The sequence below is a fragment of the Colias croceus genome, chromosome 13 (assembly GCF_905220415.1).
Source record: "Colias croceus chromosome 13, ilColCroc2.1".
In the NCBI taxonomy this organism is placed as follows: Eukaryota; Metazoa; Arthropoda; class Insecta; order Lepidoptera; family Pieridae; genus Colias; species Colias croceus.
Genome location: NC_059549.1, coordinates 1,864,003 through 1,882,338, shown reverse-complemented (window position 1 = coordinate 1,882,338; position 18,336 = coordinate 1,864,003). Strand labels below are relative to the sequence as shown.

General features: G+C 30.7%; 2 protein-coding genes across 4 annotated transcripts in view; one reads left to right on the top strand and one right to left on the bottom strand.

Annotated features, from left to right (window-relative positions):
- Positions 1-5,080, bottom strand: part of LOC123696962 (organic cation transporter protein) — a 30,871-nt gene extending 25,791 nt beyond the window's left edge. For 2 of the 3 annotated variants that reach the window (XM_045643357.1, XM_045643359.1), the window contains exon 1: positions 4,938-5,080. In XM_045643357.1, coding sequence (XP_045499313.1) covers positions 4,938-4,980 — 43 coding nt within the window. In that variant the 5' untranslated portion in view covers positions 4,981-5,080. The remainder of the gene's footprint in view (positions 1-4,937) is intronic. The other variant, XM_045643358.1, reaches the window with a different exon arrangement.
- A 3,938-nt stretch (positions 5,081-9,018) lies between these two features.
- On the top strand, positions 9,019-17,348 carry LOC123696974 (solute carrier family 22 member 1-like). The gene is made up of 8 exons (XM_045643373.1): positions 9,019-9,331; positions 10,646-10,749; positions 11,078-11,232; positions 12,881-13,049; positions 14,073-14,208; positions 14,585-14,896; positions 16,028-16,341; positions 17,128-17,348. Exons 1-8 carry the CDS (start codon positions 9,116-9,118, stop codon positions 17,345-17,347), a joined length of 1,626 nt encoding a protein of 541 aa, XP_045499329.1. The 5' UTR covers positions 9,019-9,115; the 3' UTR covers position 17,348.
- Positions 17,349-18,336: the final 988 nt, after the last annotated feature.

The window sequence follows — 18,336 nt, the reverse complement described above, 5'->3', positions numbered from 1 at the left end:
AAACATTTATAATTATTACATGTATTTGTTATTTTTAAAGCGTTCGGATAAGAATGTTTATGTGAAGAATCTACACGTCGCTGATAACGACGGCCAATGCCCTCCCACCCCCTATAAGGTAACTTATGAGCAAGTACAAGTGTTGCGTATTTGTGATTGAGGAATGTTGCACTTAACAGACAAGTAATCCAGCAATATCAAGATAAATTGCGTGTACCTTGTGACATTTTTGTTTGCAGGTATTTTAGTATTTTAGGCGAAAAAGTGTGGTCGAAAAAACTTTATCGTTGCGAAATAAACGTTGATAAAAATGTTTTTTGCAATTATAAAAAGTTCACATTTAACGAATAATAGTTAAATTTATGTGTATATATTTACGGTTGTGTGAAGTGAAAATGATTCAGAAATTAATAACAGTTTCAATAATATGTTTAATTTGATTGAACCCTCTTTAATAATATTCAACGTATGTATTTAATTTTCACGCTATTATAATAACAATTCTCATTATTTACACAAATGCGTTCTACATTTAATCAACTATGTATGTTTAACGCATTTCAAATGTATTAAAATACTTTAATGCTATTCAGTAAATTGTATAAAATATAAATTAGGGCATGTTTACATGTAACATAAAATTAATTGTACCTTTACCTACTCAAATTTCGACGGACCGAAGGACGTTTTTTAAAAACAAGATTTAATTTAAACGTTCTCTACATCCAGCATGAAAATCGCTTATCGCTTCACAAAAATGCAACGCTGCAACTGCGTTCAAAGAATTACAAAATGCAAGGGTGGCCGTAGCCCGTAGTTATGCCGCGTTAACAAATACGACGGTCACATGCATGTACTGCGGGTGGCCCTGATATACTTGGTGAGACTACCTATACTTGGTGATAATTGAAATTCCTCTCTGCTTACAAAATGAAAGTACTGACATACATACTGTACCTAATACTAGTGAATGGGTATTGCGTAGTGACAGCTCCAAATCTTAATAAACTGTAACTTATCATAGATAAATTATCACTATGCAACGAAGTTTGGACTGCGATAAATACAGATATAATAAATTATGTAAAATCGAATGATACACACGTTATTTGCTCGGCATTGATTCAATGATAGATGTGTTCAATATCTTGATATAATCATAATTAAAAAGTAACTATACATGTAAAGTCATTAATAAAATCGCTAATTTTAATATAATATAATATATATGCACTGAAAATTGCTTATAGGTATCGACGCTCAGCTATTAACGATGTAAATAAGTACTTTTGGCGCCAGTTACACTTTTTTATGAGTAAATTAGATTTTGACAAAAGAGTAATTAGTAATAATTTACATACAATTGACAACCCTGATTATTACGATATGTTAATCGATTGATTTTATTGAACACTGGTGATTTTGGTGAAGGTAATTTTTAGCACGTTTTCAGATTACGTCACGAGATCATGAAAGCGTGACCACTGCAAAAGGTAATTGCAGTTATATAATACTTTTTATCGATAAAACTTTTTTATTTCATTATTTACGTCCTTTGGTAACAAATTCGTAATATTATGTACTTATTATATTTTTATACGAGAAACTACTTTTTTTGGGTAAAATTAAAAAAAATCTCACGAATAATAAATAGGACAAAACGCGTATAACAATACAAAAATAAATAAGATTCTTGAAGCTTTGTTTTAAACATTAATTAAACAAAACAAAACATTAATTATTTTTTTAATAACAACTGTAAGAAGTTTTGTTACCTGGAGATAACGAAGGAGCTTCTCGAAATAAAGTAGACTCTAGCTAATAGCTTAATTTACAATTTAATTTATTTAAGTATATTCGTGCCAAATTGACCATTAACATTATTGTAACTAATAATTTGATGATCTTGGCTTGCACGTCAGTAGAAATGTATGATTCAATCTGTCTTTATGAATACATAATGTTATTTAATATACACAATATTTCAAGTCAATGAACGAAGCAAAACAAAATAAAAATGCGTTATACCTAATTATATTCTAATATAAATATGTTAAAGCTTACTTTGTTTAAAAAGCTGATGTGGATTTGCTAATTGCAATTCATAAATTATTGTTGCTTTAGATGCCTCAATAAAATATATTGAAGATATTAGATAAATTATTTAGATATAAGGCTATTTAATAAGGCTATTTAGATAAATTTGAAATGATATTTACGCAAGCATGTCTTTAGAAAGAAGATGCGTAATTATCTATACTGTATACATTTTCTCAAATTGCTGTAAATAAATGATTGAAAACATTTTAATTATTTTTAAAAACTTAATTGTTCAAGCTCAAATACTCCTATCATTAAATAATTGATTTCTCATCAGTCGTCACTAATTTATATCGAAAGGCCTTGAAAACAGTCGGTTGACGGTAAGACGTCAATGCTGCATATTATGTGCGTGAAATATACGGCAATTGTTTTACTAACGGTAAGTTTATGTTCTGTATATAACTATTATTATAGAGTTGTGTAGACATTTAAGGAGTTTGAAAACAGATAAAAAATTTAAAATAATAGGTACTTGTCTGAGGAATTGATACCTACTCGAGAGGTGGGAATAGATTCGCTCAGTTCAATAGGTATTGTTTTACCAATTATAATATTACTGTATAGTTATGATTAGGTACATGAGTACTAAACGTATTCATATAGGGTGTGTGCTGGTGTAATTTAATATCATAATAAAGGTCAAGCTCCGGTTTCGATTCCGTTTTTGTTATAGTGATAATGGTATAAGTTCTCAGTCGTCATGTTTCCGATAACAATTAACATGTGTATTACTCAATAGTCACGAAGTATTCACGTTGAGGTATTATTGCGAATGTTATTTACTATTTACTTGTAATAGTATATGTTATTTACAATACCGGCAGTTTTCCTGACATCTTAATTTAGCGCCATCTGTAGGAAATTTCTCTATACAGATTTTGCTCTATGATAAAATGAATGTAAACTCGATGTTCCATGAAACAGTTGGGGAAGATGATTTTGAAATCTGATTCGCTGATATATAATTACTTATTCTTTTATTGACCTCTTGGTAGAAAAAAATACTTTGAACTCATACTATTTTTATTTTAACAGATCTTCATTTCACGGTTGAGATGACCTAATATGTATATCTATTTAGGTTATACGTTCAAAAAATTATAGTCGATAATTATTATTTACCCGTAACTACCTACGTTTAGTTTTCCACAAAATGTTATAGGTATAATATATTTTTTCAATTGCTCTACTTTAATTAATATATTCAAAGTCAACGTGCTGTATCAACGTTAATTAATTATTATTTAAATTAAAAGGTGAAAGTACATGTTCTTTGTATACAAATTTCATCCTTAACATAAAAATTTAAAACAACGGGAAAACTTTATAAGTAAATTCCGAGAAAATTTAAAATGTAATGGTAATATAATTGTAATTGTTATCCTTTTTAATATCTTGAACCGTGTTTATGACCAATCATTGCATCTTATGTTCAATTCTTATTTATATATTATTATATTTTAAAAGATAAGATTACTGAGATAAATCATAAAAAAAGATAAGCTGCATTTACACACAACACTTTATATCATACAACACAGGCTATGTTGGTACTTAATGCAACAACTATGTATCAACATTCCACCAAATAATTTCTGCACAAAATTGCAACAAGAGAAACAAATAAACAAACGAAGGATTCCAGGAAGTTGTTGTTTATTTATACGATTCCGTTAGGTCGTGAGTTCGAATTCTGCGATGCATAAAACATGTGTTGGACGCACAAGTTTGATGGGAAATTTTATCGATGTAACTAACTTATTTTTTATACTCTATACGTAAGATAGTGATCTGTATGCAAATGAAGTCTCATTCCGTTTTCAGGCGTATTGCAGATATTTTTTAAACATTTGTTGCACTGATCGATTTCTGAAGTCCTGTATGAATACAACGTTTTATTTGATATCAATGAGGGAAAAATCTTTGAGTTTAAACTACAAACCATTCGACTATTGCTCTTACATTATAATGAGTGCAAGCTTATAAATTATTAGGTGTCTATGTAGGAATGTATCGTATGTAAAGATTGGAAGACATAACTGTTATGATTACATTCGTGATCGCGGAAAATATAATTTAGTAGTTTTTTAAATATTAAAAATGTAGAGTTCCCTCATACATCCATACTAATATTATAAATGCGAAAGTAATTTTGTCAGTCTGTTACTCAATCACGCCTTAACTACTGAGCCAATTTGCATGAAATTTGGTATAGAGATATTTTGATACCAGAGAAAGGACATAGGATAGGTTTTATCCCGGAAATTCTACGGGAACGGGCTTTTCTTTGAAAACGCGGTCGAAGCCGCGGGCGGAAAGCTAGTGTTAAATAAATGTCAAATAATTAAATTAATTAGCATAAGTCACAACTGATTGTTAGCTAGTGAATATTATTGTTTTAAATCTTTTAAATTGATCTTGTGACCGTGAATAAGCAATTATATAGACTTCGAGGATAAATAAAGTAAATAAAATTCCGAGTATATCGATATTCATAAACCTGTCGCGTAATGCGTACATACAGTTTTCCGTGATTTAAAATTTTATCGATACATAATTTATCATAATGCAAAAAAAATGTATATTTGTAGAAACTTTATTGCGGCGCTTTTTAGCTATTAATCAAGTATTTCAAACACAACATTTATACCTAACACGATAAAATCTTTTAACCCAAGAAAAGTAATTATGTACAATAATTCAAGTACGAAAAAATGAAAGTACCACTGACCGTAATTCCTTATAACTTAAAGCATTCTCCGAATCCAACATATGCTTCACATTCACACACGTATCGTTACAAATCCCGCGCGGAATGCTAAAAGGGGACTCACCAAGCTTTCCCATCATTTCTTCGAGCGCGTGTTCCTTATCCATGTTCCCGGTTATTTTCAAAGACTCCTGTAATCACATGAACTGTCAACGTTGACGCCAGCGCTGTGCGGCGGCGGAGGTACGAATGAGCGGTATCGCGACGCGGCGCCGAGCGTGGGCGGCTAAAAGCTACTCTTATCGCGCCGTCGACAACATAACCTAACACCACGTGTTCTGTGATAACGGAAAGTTCGAGTTGGGATACTCCGAGGTTTCCTCAAAGTGTTCTAATTTGACGTTTTCATATGATTTTGCTTAGAGACAATTGTTATTTAGCTAGTAAGTATTCTAATTAAATCGCGGCTCTATCACTGATTTAAAATTGAACTAAACTAAACATTAAACCATTTGTAATCAAAATTAATTATAAACAGATATACGCATGGCTTTGTATTTATTAAACATAGTACATAATATTTATTTAAACATAGATTTAAACTTGTGATTATGACGACTCAATATTATAATAAATAAGAGAGAATAAAGATACTTAATTAACGTGTAAATCTCTCTGCTAGAGATAAAATGTTCATTATGGATAAACAATACATGTATATTAGATATATTGTATAAAACCGCACTCAAGATAAACTCACTTCAAAAAATTTTTTATTGCAAATTTTTATACACATTTCATAACTCCGTTTTCAGTTCACGGTCAAACTACATAAAAATTATACTGTACATTATCGATGCGAGTTCTATATCCTTGACAACACCCGATATAAGTATTCCATGTGTACTCGACTGGCCGAGCCATTTGGCTATAGCTTACTGTATTTATTATCCAAATCTTAATTTGTACTTTGTAGTGCTGCATTTCCCAAGTAACTTTTTAATTCAATTTTAATTAAGGAAAAATATTACATATAATATAAGATTAGATAATCATAATGACAGATCAATTGTCTGTCATTAATATGTAACTAATCGAATTAACATTTAAATTAAATTGAAAATAAAGTTATCTTTTATTAATATAATAATTTAAGTTTTATTATTTATTTATTTATTATTTATTTATTTACTCTTTATTGTAAGTACAAAAGTCTTAAAAAATAAAAGTACAACAAAACCATTCAAAATGTACAAATGGCGGCCTTATGGCTCAAAGCCATCTCTGCCAGGCAGATTATTTGTATTACTGGATACTCTACATTTTAAAGTAGATAGATACACTCGTTTTTATCGTAGGTATATTAAGTAGATACAAAATCTTTTTGGATTGTTATTTAAATCGTTTTCGATTGTTATTTTAATATCGTCCACGTGAATTAAGAGATTTTTCTAACCTTCGTTAATATATTTCTTTATTATTCAATGTAAAAATATTTTCCATCGGAATAATTTAAAAAGATTAATAGGTATGTTTTTAAATTACTTTCTTCGCTATTTGCATTCTTATAAAAAAAAAATGATAATTACGAATTTACATTATAGTTACTATATTAAAGTTAATTTAGAAAAGTGTATTAATATTGATTACGTGATTGGACGAGGTCGTGACTGTTCCTGGCGCCAAAGGAGTTAATACAACCGCGATGACATAATGAAAGTTAATAGTAAATATTAATTTATACTATTTTATTTAATCTATACTAATATTATAAAGCTGAAGAGTTTGTTTGAACGCGCTAATCTCAGGAACTGCTAGTCTGATTTGAAAAATTCTTTCTTTTGGATAGTCCATTTATCGTGGAAGGCTTAGAGACAATTGTTATAATATATCATTATGCTAAGACCAACAGGAGCGGAGTCACGCGAGAGAAAACGCGAAACGCAGCTAGTATTAAAGATAAACGCATAAAATTATTGTGTATTTATCTCTCTTTTTAAATGTTCAAAGTTTGATTAAATATGTGGGTTAAATTATGTCCAAAGAAGTCGTTTACTTAAACACACATACAAGCATAGAAATACATACACAGGTGAAGCTTAAAAAAGCAAAAGACCTTCAATATGATTTGTAAATGTATCTTGGGATTTTCTGAGCTTTCAAATGAACTTTTCAGAACACCTACTTTTTGTTACCTAATACCTATATATCTACTATGCTAATACCACAGATTATCTAATTTGTAGTATCTACTAGTTACTATGCTTATACTATTAACCCACTACTAACCTAATACCTATATTTTAAATTTTAATGTTATGCCTGTACTAGTACATATATCTCGATGCCTGTATTAACCCTAAAGGGAAAACGTAGAGCTCGATACATAGGTATATTATGTTCAAGTGAAACCGCGGGCAATCTTATATAAAAAATATATAATAGCATAAATTAAACTGTATTCTGGTGCTTGATTCAAGGTAACTATTAACTAAGTACTTTATAAATTAGAATTTGCTAATCAATTTTAAATATTCCAGTATCTTTAAAATTAATAGGAAAACATTGACATATGCCTTTATCGGCAGCAAACGAAATAGCAATAAATTACATCTTTATTCGAAGTACAATTAAAAAAAAAACAATTTAAGAAATTGGAAATGAGTTTAACAAATGCAGAATAAGTTAAAAGCGTGGTTTATTGCGCAACGCGTCCTAGCCCGCGGTCACTGACCTCTCATTGATATGTAAGTTACAATATTATAGACGCGAACGTATAAATTTGTCATTAAAAAAAATTCCACTCCAGTGAGCAAAGAGTTCCCATATCGCACACAATCAAGCGACACCTACATCCCAATTGCTTTTCCTTATTATTTAAATTGTTATCTTACAAGCAAATGTGTGCAAATACAGCTATTTTTATCAATCGTTATACACTATGACGTAATGCTTTTAAAACAATGATATTTTTCATTACATATAAAGCGCGATGTTACGTAAAAATAAATATAAGTAGTTATGACATTGATAAGCGTATTTGCACTTACAGCCTAGTAGCGGATAAGTTAAAGGTATATTAACAGTTTATCTTTATTACCATTGTTGGAAAATCTGCAAAAGGCACACGCACTTCACAAATTCTTAAAAACCAAACTTTACTTAACCAAAAAAGGAGTGAATGTTTATTTTATTTTTGCAATATTGTTATAAATATTTTACAAATGAAATTTTCCTTATTGTAGGTGTTAATAATGTGTTTAAACTCAAATCATTTTTATTATTATCATAATATAACATAGGTAATGCAAAACATTAATAGGTACTTTACTTGCATTTTCCTCGAATAAGATGACTTAACTAAAATATATTAGGGGATTCACTGGAAAGGACACTTGGAAACCGGTCCTGTCACAAAGAGTGGTTATTTTCATCTTGAGCGAGAGAATTTTTAGTGCAAACATACTTTGAAAATAGCTATGATAAAACTGCGAATATGCTAATCGATTCCTAATCTAGTTGGTCATGGAATCACATGCCAAATCAATGTCCGACTTAGGATTTGCGGAAGGAAATAATGACCACAATGTCGATGTAAGAAATTAATATTTACAATTCTAGTATCTATGTAAAATATTGAATTTAATCATAACAAAGTTGTAGTTGAGTAGTAAGTTTCCATGAAAATATTCCATGTGTTTTTGTTTTGTGATAATTTTTTATTTGGTCGTCCTCATGTTCGATTGTTAGTTTATTTTTCTTATCATCTAAAACATTGTTATAAAATAATTGAAAGTTGATACAGAGTTTTCGTTGGAACCTGGTGGTGTTATGAAGGCAAATAAAAGAGCTAAATGCTTTTTTAGTTCTGTTTAATTTTCCTAGTAAGGCTGTGATGATGTTCATAAAAAGGCTTGTAATTTATCGCTTTGCGAATTCATATCTTGTTCTTTAACATTAACTCATTATATGTAATTGCTCAAAGTACAAAGGCGATCATAAATATTTATTGAAACATAGACACATGATATTTACATTGCCTACAAAAACCTACTCTGTGTTGCAGTACGATGTAATTTAAAATGAGACAGGATCACATTTATAAGTGGCCTGTATTGCACCACCACATCCACTTATAATTTAGTCAAATTACATAATATTGTCAATGCACCGATGCGCCAATAAAATTCCTAGTGTCGATCAAATTCTACAAGTTTATAAGCAATTTTTCTTTACAGAATTGGGACCATCCACGAAGATGTAACAACGGATGTTCTCGGTAAAATCGGAGCCTGGCAGTGGATGGTGACATTGTTAGCAACAGCCCTAGTGATACCAACTATGTTGAATCACTATGACGATATGTTTCTTATGAAACCGTCTCAAGATATACTGTGTGTACCAAGCCAAGAGACTGCAAATATAAGCCTGTGCAGTTACACAATCACTAATGCTACCGTAGCGAGTTGTGATAAATGGCATGTCGAATTTATGTGGCTGATTTGGATTAAAAAGACGGTAACAATTTTATAGAAAATATTTTGATACTTAGGTTTATTCACATTCTTCAAATCATTTTAACAACGACGTCATTTTAATGTAGCTTTCGGGTAGTATGTATATTGAGGGCAATTTTGAAAATATACAATTATTAGTTATTACCAATGTAGAGCAGGGCTGCCGGCTGACGTCGTTCTGTGAACATTCCTGATATTTCTATGATGTTAATAAAGTTCCTATAACTGTTCGTATATAAACGGCTACAACACGTATAATTATATAAATATAAGCGCTTGTTTCAAAATTGCAAACCTTAAAGATAATATAGCAAAAGCTTAAAAGTCACATTCGTATAACAAATCCAACTGTTTGTCATCTAAAAACTGAAACCACCGACCATTTTGAAACAGTATATTCACGTGACTTGTGGTTTGATATTTAATAACTAGATCTGCAACATAAATATTAGTTGGGTAGAGGGTAGTTGGTTATCGTGATAAAACCGCCAATTATTTGTTAGCATTTATGTGATAAGTGGCAAAACGGAAGAATGACTTACATTGATAATTCATTAGTATTGTTATATCAGAACATTAGGTCAAGACATAGCTTTATAGTTTATACACACTATTATATTCTACAATATTATATTATTTGAAAAGGAAAAGGAATCGCGATTTTATATATTTTTATATATAATATAATATACTAAGATAATATAATTACGAATATATTGTTGTATTGTAACTATATATTTATGTAGGTAGGTCAATAAATGATTATCTATATGTATATCCATACTAATATTATAAATGCGAAAGTAACTCTGTCTGTCTGTCTGTCTGTTACTCAATCACGCCTAAACTACCGAACCAATTTTCATGAAATTTGGTATGGAAATATTTTGATACCCGAGAAAGGACATAGGCTACTTTTTATCTCGGGAAAATGACGAAATCCCGGAAATCCCACGGGAACGGGAACTATGCGGGTTTTTCTTTGACTGCGCGGGCGAAGCTGCGGGGGGAAAGCTAGTATGTATATAAAAATGAAACCCGTTTTCCTTGGTCACGGCATCACGTGTGGGTGGACCGATTTCGATAATTCTTTTTTATAATATTCCTTGAAGTACGAGGATGGTTCTTATGGAAAGAAAACATAAACATGTCCCACGGGCGAAGCCGAACGACTAGTAAAATATAATAATAATTAAAATACAAAAGAAATTATATAGAGTCACCCATTACCCACTATCAATATCAATGCACATACAATTAACCTTTTCATCTTTCTATGTTGATATTTGATTGTGTGTTAATTATATCATTGCAGTGGCTTATATTCTGTGATAAGAGTATGCAGCTGTTATCAACAACGGTAATTTGCCGTTTGGGATTGGTATTTGGGTGTATAATATTTGGGGTTGTTTCAGACAGGTAATTATTATCTATTTAGCAAATAACTAAATTATCTGTTGTTCATGTGATTGTCTTATGTTTGTTCAGAATTAAGATGAAACAATAAATGTTTAAAGGTTTATTAATATAACTTATTTAATGCATTTACATGGAAAATTTTACTACTTTCTAGCTTTATTGAGAGATTTATTGATTGCATTTAAATCAAACTCGATTATAAACTAATTATTCAGAAATTGAACAACTCGTGAAAATAAACAATTTTAATAACGATTTGTCAAACGATCCAACTTATCTAAATTTGACAAAAACCGAATTACCTAAAAAAGCAATAATATTTTTTCAGTTTTGGAAGAAGGATAGCCATTATTATTAGTCTAATTGCTGACCTCGTGTTCAGACTTACTTTAGTCTTTTGTGACTCGGAGAGTTGGTACCGCTTGTTAATATTTTTAAAATCCATGTTCACAAGCGCTAATTATTACTTGGAATTAATTCTGGGTATGCCGTTTGTATTGTTATTTAGTACTTAGATTTACATACGTTAAGACATTAACCTTTTGAGATCCACTTCAGGTTAAGAGACGAACACAAAAAAGATATTTTCGTCAAGGCTTTGCAAATTGTAGAGTGTAGGTATAAAAATATTTTTATTTCGACAAGTAAATACTTTCTATGAATCAATCCAAATTCAGACGATAATTTAAAGTTTATTTAAACTTCAATTTCACAAAGTAGTGAAATCCCATGTCCCATCCCATGATACCTATTACCTACTGTTTCTTCATACTACGGTATGTACTTACCTGTAGCTTATAAAGTAGCAAGTAATATGTTGGCAATACTAAATTAAGTAGCAAAATTTATTTATTTAAATTTATTGCTTCAAAATTGATTACTTAATAAGACGTTAAATCTATCTATACATATAATAAATCTGTAGAAGGGTCAATTCTGTACATTGAAAATATTGAAAAAATAAATAGCAATGGGTGTTACTGGATCGATACCAAGCCCAAATATTTGATTAAAAAAATTTTTGTCTGTCTGTCTGTCTGTATGTTCAGGCATCACGTGAAAACTAACGGTTCGATTTCGATGAAACTTGGTATAATTATACCTTATTATCCCGGGCATAAAATAGGATACTTTTTATCCCGGAATAATACGTAGAAAAAAAATAAATCGTAATTTTTCTTAATTTTTCCGCGCGGACGGAGTCGCGGGCGGAACCTAGTATTCCATAAAGTCAAGAGGAAATTAAAAATAATTGGTTATTGAAAAAAAACATACCGATATCAGCAATCTATTTATTTTTTGTATTGTTTGTGAAAAATATTTAACAGCTTACTTTTGATAATGTAGCCAATTAAGTAAATACATTTAAATAAAAATACAACTACGGAAATAAAAGATCTCTCAAGGTTCATTTTTATTATAATTACTGCGTACTGCACGAGACTTGTCTTGATCAATAATTATTGTGTTAGTACGTGATCTGACTGAAGATTGAGTTAAATTAATCACATCAAAGATCCCAGAGGAATAATTGGTTGGTGCTTATGTTGTATGCTGTTATTGCATTATAATCGAATTGTGTTTCCAATTTCCATATAATATATAGGCCATCCTTCTAATATATGCTAATGTTTTGTATGTTTGCTTGTAAGTCCTTCACGCAAAAACTGCTGAATTGATTTTCATGAAATTTGCCACACACATACAAGGTAACTCGGAAAACCAAATAGGAAAGTTTTTATTCCGAAAATCCCATGGGAACGGCCAACGGGAACTATGCGGGTTTCCCCTTGACTACGCGGGCGAAGCTGACCGAAAAGCTAGTAGGTATATTTACACGAACAATATCAATGATAATATCGAAGTCAACTATGTAAGTATAACATACAAACTAGTATCATGTTTAGCTTCAATATATTTTATTTAATAACCAACATTCCCTTTGATCAATTAGTCTAGTTATGTGGTAGGTAGAAATGAGAAACTTGCGTAAACAAAGTTAATTTACCGTGTATGTGCGTCCAATACGGAATTATTTCCTTATTTACAAAATATAAATGTTATATAGGTAGTATTCAAATGATATGTATTGAATAGATAATTTTTATATTAATGTTTTATTCTTAAACAGTATGCGAAATCGCAAGCAACAGTTTGCGGACAAAGCTGAACCTCATAGTTTCCGCTCCACGCATTCTTTCTTCTCTCTACGCTATTCCGTTTGCTAATTCTGCGCCCAATCTTGATACTTACAATTTCATTGCTTTATTGCTTGGAACATTACTGCTCGTTGTATTAAGGTAAGGAGGAGAGATTAAAAAGAGTTTTTAAACTACATAACGACATTATTTATGAACAATTTGCTGGCTTGCCATTCTTATGTGAAATATGATATTATTATCTAAAAATAAATTAACTGATGGGTAATATGAGTTCAGCGTTACTATCTGCACTTCTTATTGCTAAAAAGCTCGATACCTACAAAATGTACCTATTGTATCTACTATCTACCTATTTGTAGAGCCAATTTTTTCATCTAACAGTCTACGACGATTTGATTTATAAATTCCTAATTAAGATGAGCTTCATTAGGAATTTATTTGTATCTTAATTAGAATTATTGGGAAAAATATCCCAGCCGGTGGTCAATTAAATCAATTACTCAGACTCATATGCGGCACTATCCGGCTCGAGTTAATTCGCATCTGCGCCAACGTACTATAGCCAACACATTTGTAGCTGATTAATTTTAAAATCGTTGTAATGATCACAGAATAATAATAATGCAGGAAAAGATCAAACGGAATAAAACAGGTCAAAGTAGCAAAAATTGGGTATTTGAACTTTTGTGTGTGACCGCAATTTATGGCATCGAACATCTAAAGTCACACTGATAGTCATAACCTTGTAATAGTTATTTTTATAAACACTGATAATTTAACATTGTTAATAATCTAAAAGCAATATTAAATAAATACGCACTGCGCAGTATTCTACGTATGTATAAATCATATTTCCTCCTATTCTTTATATTGTACAAAATAAAAAAAGTCTAAATAGTTTTGTAAAGTGGATGTGGCATAGGTATCTATGATATTGTATTCAATGAATCCCACTCCAGGCATTTATTAATACCTATAAAAATAATAAGCAAAAAACAATGGGGAGTCTTCTATAGATGAAAATTGAAATATCATCTATAGAAGACCAAGCTATCCTAGATAGACCCAACCTATCTATCCAAGCTTGTTAGGAATCAGTTGTTTTTGCCTAAGAATATAATAACGAATGCCTTCGGGATAACTAAGTAAATATTGCAACAGATGGATTCCCGAATCACCCCAATGGTTACTCTACAACAGAAAAATACCAAAGGCAGAAAAGACCTTACTAAACGCGGCAAATAAAAATGGCGTCAAGCTATGTAGTGAATTCAAAATAAGACCAGTAAATAACAGAGTAGGTATGTCTATGTTTACAACAGTTTACAATTATAAAAATTATTTATAGCACAGAATCTTATTTACTCTGTGCTTTATCGCTTTCTTGGGAATATGAAGTTAGTTCGGTAATTACATCAGTCCTACGCAATATTAAACACAGCTCATCTTATCTCAAAGATACTTATAATAATAATCAAATGACGTCGATATCTTCGTTTTCTTAGATTGGTGAACTGGTAATAAGACATTCGTATTTAATAATAATAAAAGATCTATTAGAAGTATCAAATATGAGTAGGCAAAGGATAATTTCCCAATTTATTTATGATTTTAGATGTTTCATTCCTAAAAGCTATAAGTATATTAAAATTAAATTAAACTAACATTTGCAGGCTTACGACTGCCTAGAAGAAGAATGGACGTGTTTGATGATTTTAAGCAACCATAACGTCAGAGTGTTAATATTCGTGATGCTTTTGTTCTGGGCGTTACATAATTTTCTATGGGCTCCACTATTCATAAAACTGCATACACGGATGCATGCATATGCCCCTCTTCAACTTCTAAGCATAACTCTATTTGTAGGACTTCTAAATGTTTTTATGATGTTGAAAGTTAAAATGAGATATTTGTTGACGATAAATGTAATGATTTTGGGAAGTTCAACCGCTCTCGTGACGTTCTTGGACCAAATCGATTTTAATGTAAGCAATATTCATTATTTATTGGAATTTCGGCTACAGCGGTGAAACCGTTATGCGTCGAGACTTTCTGCCTTCAGGCACAGATAATGAATAACATCTACGATATAAGGACTTAAGGTTAGGTACAGGCTTCTCATAATCTAACTGCCGCAGTTCGTAATATTTACACGATTAATATAATATCATGTTTTTCAAAAGTTAATATTTTAATAAAGAAACCTACAATATATATCACTGCAGAACAAATCGTGTTTAAAAGTGTAAAAATAGCTACCTACTTACGCATTTCACTACACTAACCTACGCGCTTAACAACGTCAAACCCGGTAAAACAACTTATCACTAATAAAATTATAGGCGCCAACTTTAATAAGAGCCAAATGATTAAATACAGTAATTTGCTTCAACTTTCACACAGGCGTTTGCGTTTATAAATAGCTTGTCATTTGGTCTAACATGAGGCACGAACATTAGCGAGGCATTAACTCGCAACTAGTACCAGTTTATTACCTTCTCGAGAATGCAGTTATACATAGCAATATGCGTTCTCTCTATTTTTAACTAGAGCTTGTTGCGACACTATTATGTCCGACTACATATTATATACGCAAGCAACCAACTAAAATTCTTATGGTAACAGACTATTTTACAGAAAGTAGAAAAGTTTTCTATATTATGTATCGAATAATTAGCGAATTCATTAGATGACTAATTATATATACTATGTAGGTCTACCTAACCATTTTATTTAATCTATAGGCTAAATCATGATTATCATTGGACGCATGCGCAATATAAACTCGGCTAGAATAAAATACTTAACTAACTGAAATAAAAAGTAGTTCTTCAATCTGCAATAAAAATCCTTTATCTCACTAAGGATATTCTAAATAGGTACTTATATGATCAATACGAATTACGATCGTTTTTCAATACAGGCAAGAGCATGAGATGTCTTATATCCTGCAGCTAGACCGAGAATATTTTTTTCATCTACACCAGAAATGTATACTTACTTAATAGTTAATAAAGTACTTATAGTACATAATATTAGTAATCATAGAGAATATTGATTTATACAATTTGTTAGTAATTAGTTTAGTAATAATATGTATTTTATCTTTATTTCAGACTACCATATCTGATCTTCTAACCTCAATTGGACTAGCATCAGGTCTTATAAGTTATGCATTATTATTGAACATCACACCACGGCTCTTCGCTGTTAACATCAGGGGTACATTGGTCGGCTGTTGCCACGCGGCTGGTCATCTTGGGACAATTACTTGCTACCTTATTATATCTTTACGAGCTATCAATGACTCAACCATGATCATAACAGTCCTTGTAGTGACGGTGTTGCTAGTTGCCCTGTGTTTTGTTTTACCTGATGTGGATGATAGAGAGTTGCCTGATACGATCAAGGACATGGATTATTTTTCAGAGTAATTATGTGCTGTATTAACTGTGTTCTTCACCTATATATTTTACGATCGTAGTAAGGAGACAAAAAGCATAATAACATTTGTAACACAAGACACTTCTGCATAGATTTTTAGGCTGGTTGCAGAGCTTGACCGACCATCAGTGCGTACGTCAGTCGCGCTTGTCATATGTATGGGAATTCATAAAACCGTTCATAGCTAGACCGACCATACGCACGCGTATTGTCATGCGTATTAGTGTCATATTCATACACATTATTGATGCGTATCGTCAGGACCGACGGTACGCACTGATGGTCGGTCAAGCTCTGCAACCATTCTTAGTTCCCATGCTTTACATATTATGCTGTGCTAAGCCACGGATTTGATAATTTTTTAATATACCTATTCTTTTGAAAAGCGATTAGTTACACTAATAAATGTCAAGTTATCTAATTTAAATTATTTACGACTCAAAAGCAATTAACTTGTTGGCGCATAAATAATTTCGCACACTATCGTAATTCGTAAATGTCATGGTCCTCATTCCGAGAGAATTAAACGTTTTAGCAGAAAAATTTCTCCATGTAATCAGTTATAAATTGTAACCTATGTATGGATATTATATTTCAAAATATAAAAAAAAAACTATTGTCGAAGGAAACATCAAGCCCTCTTCTTTAAAGCAACACAATATCAATACAATAATACAATCTCCATAATTATATTAGGCTACTATTTACTGCTTCTCAATTTCACTATTCATTATTATGATTATTTAGTCCTTACACTAAACCATACTTTTAGGTTATCGAAACCGTTACGATGGGCAACTCAAAAAACAAATTCTCCGTCGCACGAAGAGGTAGAAATGAGAGTATATTCGTTCAGCAGTGGAGCAAATAATATAACTACAGATGTCTCTGAAGAAACCGTACCAGCTCAGCCAATCGGTTTTATAAGATTGTGGTACAGATTTATTTCTTTTGTAAGGCAAATCCGGAGAAAAAGACACATTAAATCTTGAAATAAAAACGTGTTTTATTTTCTTAACTTTTTATCCGTAGGTAGATAAACTAGGTATAGTTATTTTCAATATTTTCTTATTCTATTTTTTTATGAAAATAAAGAGTAACTACCTAGATACTTTATATAACGTTAATGTTTTTAAAATACACACTTAAACAAAACACACACATTTGAAGATTAATATTTATCGTAAAACTTCTAGGAAATGAAAACTGAAATAAAAATTCTAAAATCTTACGGGTAAATATTTATTCTGGTCTAGTTTTATCTATTGACTTTCGTCTGATGTTCCACATGGTTTGTAATACAATAATAGGTACATTATAAACTCAATTACAAAGGGTCATAAATTACAATACGTATATTTCAATTATGTTATGTTCATTTACTATAAAAATATTGAATAAAATTCGAAACAAGCGCGTACTATCTAAATCAACTAAGAACAGGAACGTCAATGATCTTTATTTGGTAAGTAAATGCCCTTTTATTTTGTAATCTAAGGTAAATGCCATTTGAAAATATGACTTTTTGCTTATCAGTAAAGTTATTTTATTTTGGCTGATTCTTAAATCAATTTAAATACCAACGTTATTGCATAACTGAAGTGGTTAATTGTTTTGAAAAAATAGATTATGACATAACATATTGGCGCTATGTCAATCCTATTCTTAGTTGAATTCCATACTAGATATGTACTTAGTATATGTACTATGGTTCTTAATTAAAACTTAAGGCCCTTTTTTATCAAATATTCTCAATTCGTCAAAAGTATTTAATTATTTAAAAAATGTCGTCAATTCGTCGCGCAAGCTAATTAAATATTTAAAATTGACCTTGATAAATAAACTGTAAAAGCTATATTCGTTTCTAGTATTATGCATATATTTAATTTATAAGAAAATAAGCAACAAGACAATAAATTTTTAAATATTTAACATTCTTACTGTATAAGTACGATTGCATTATGTATTTTGTGTGTAATTT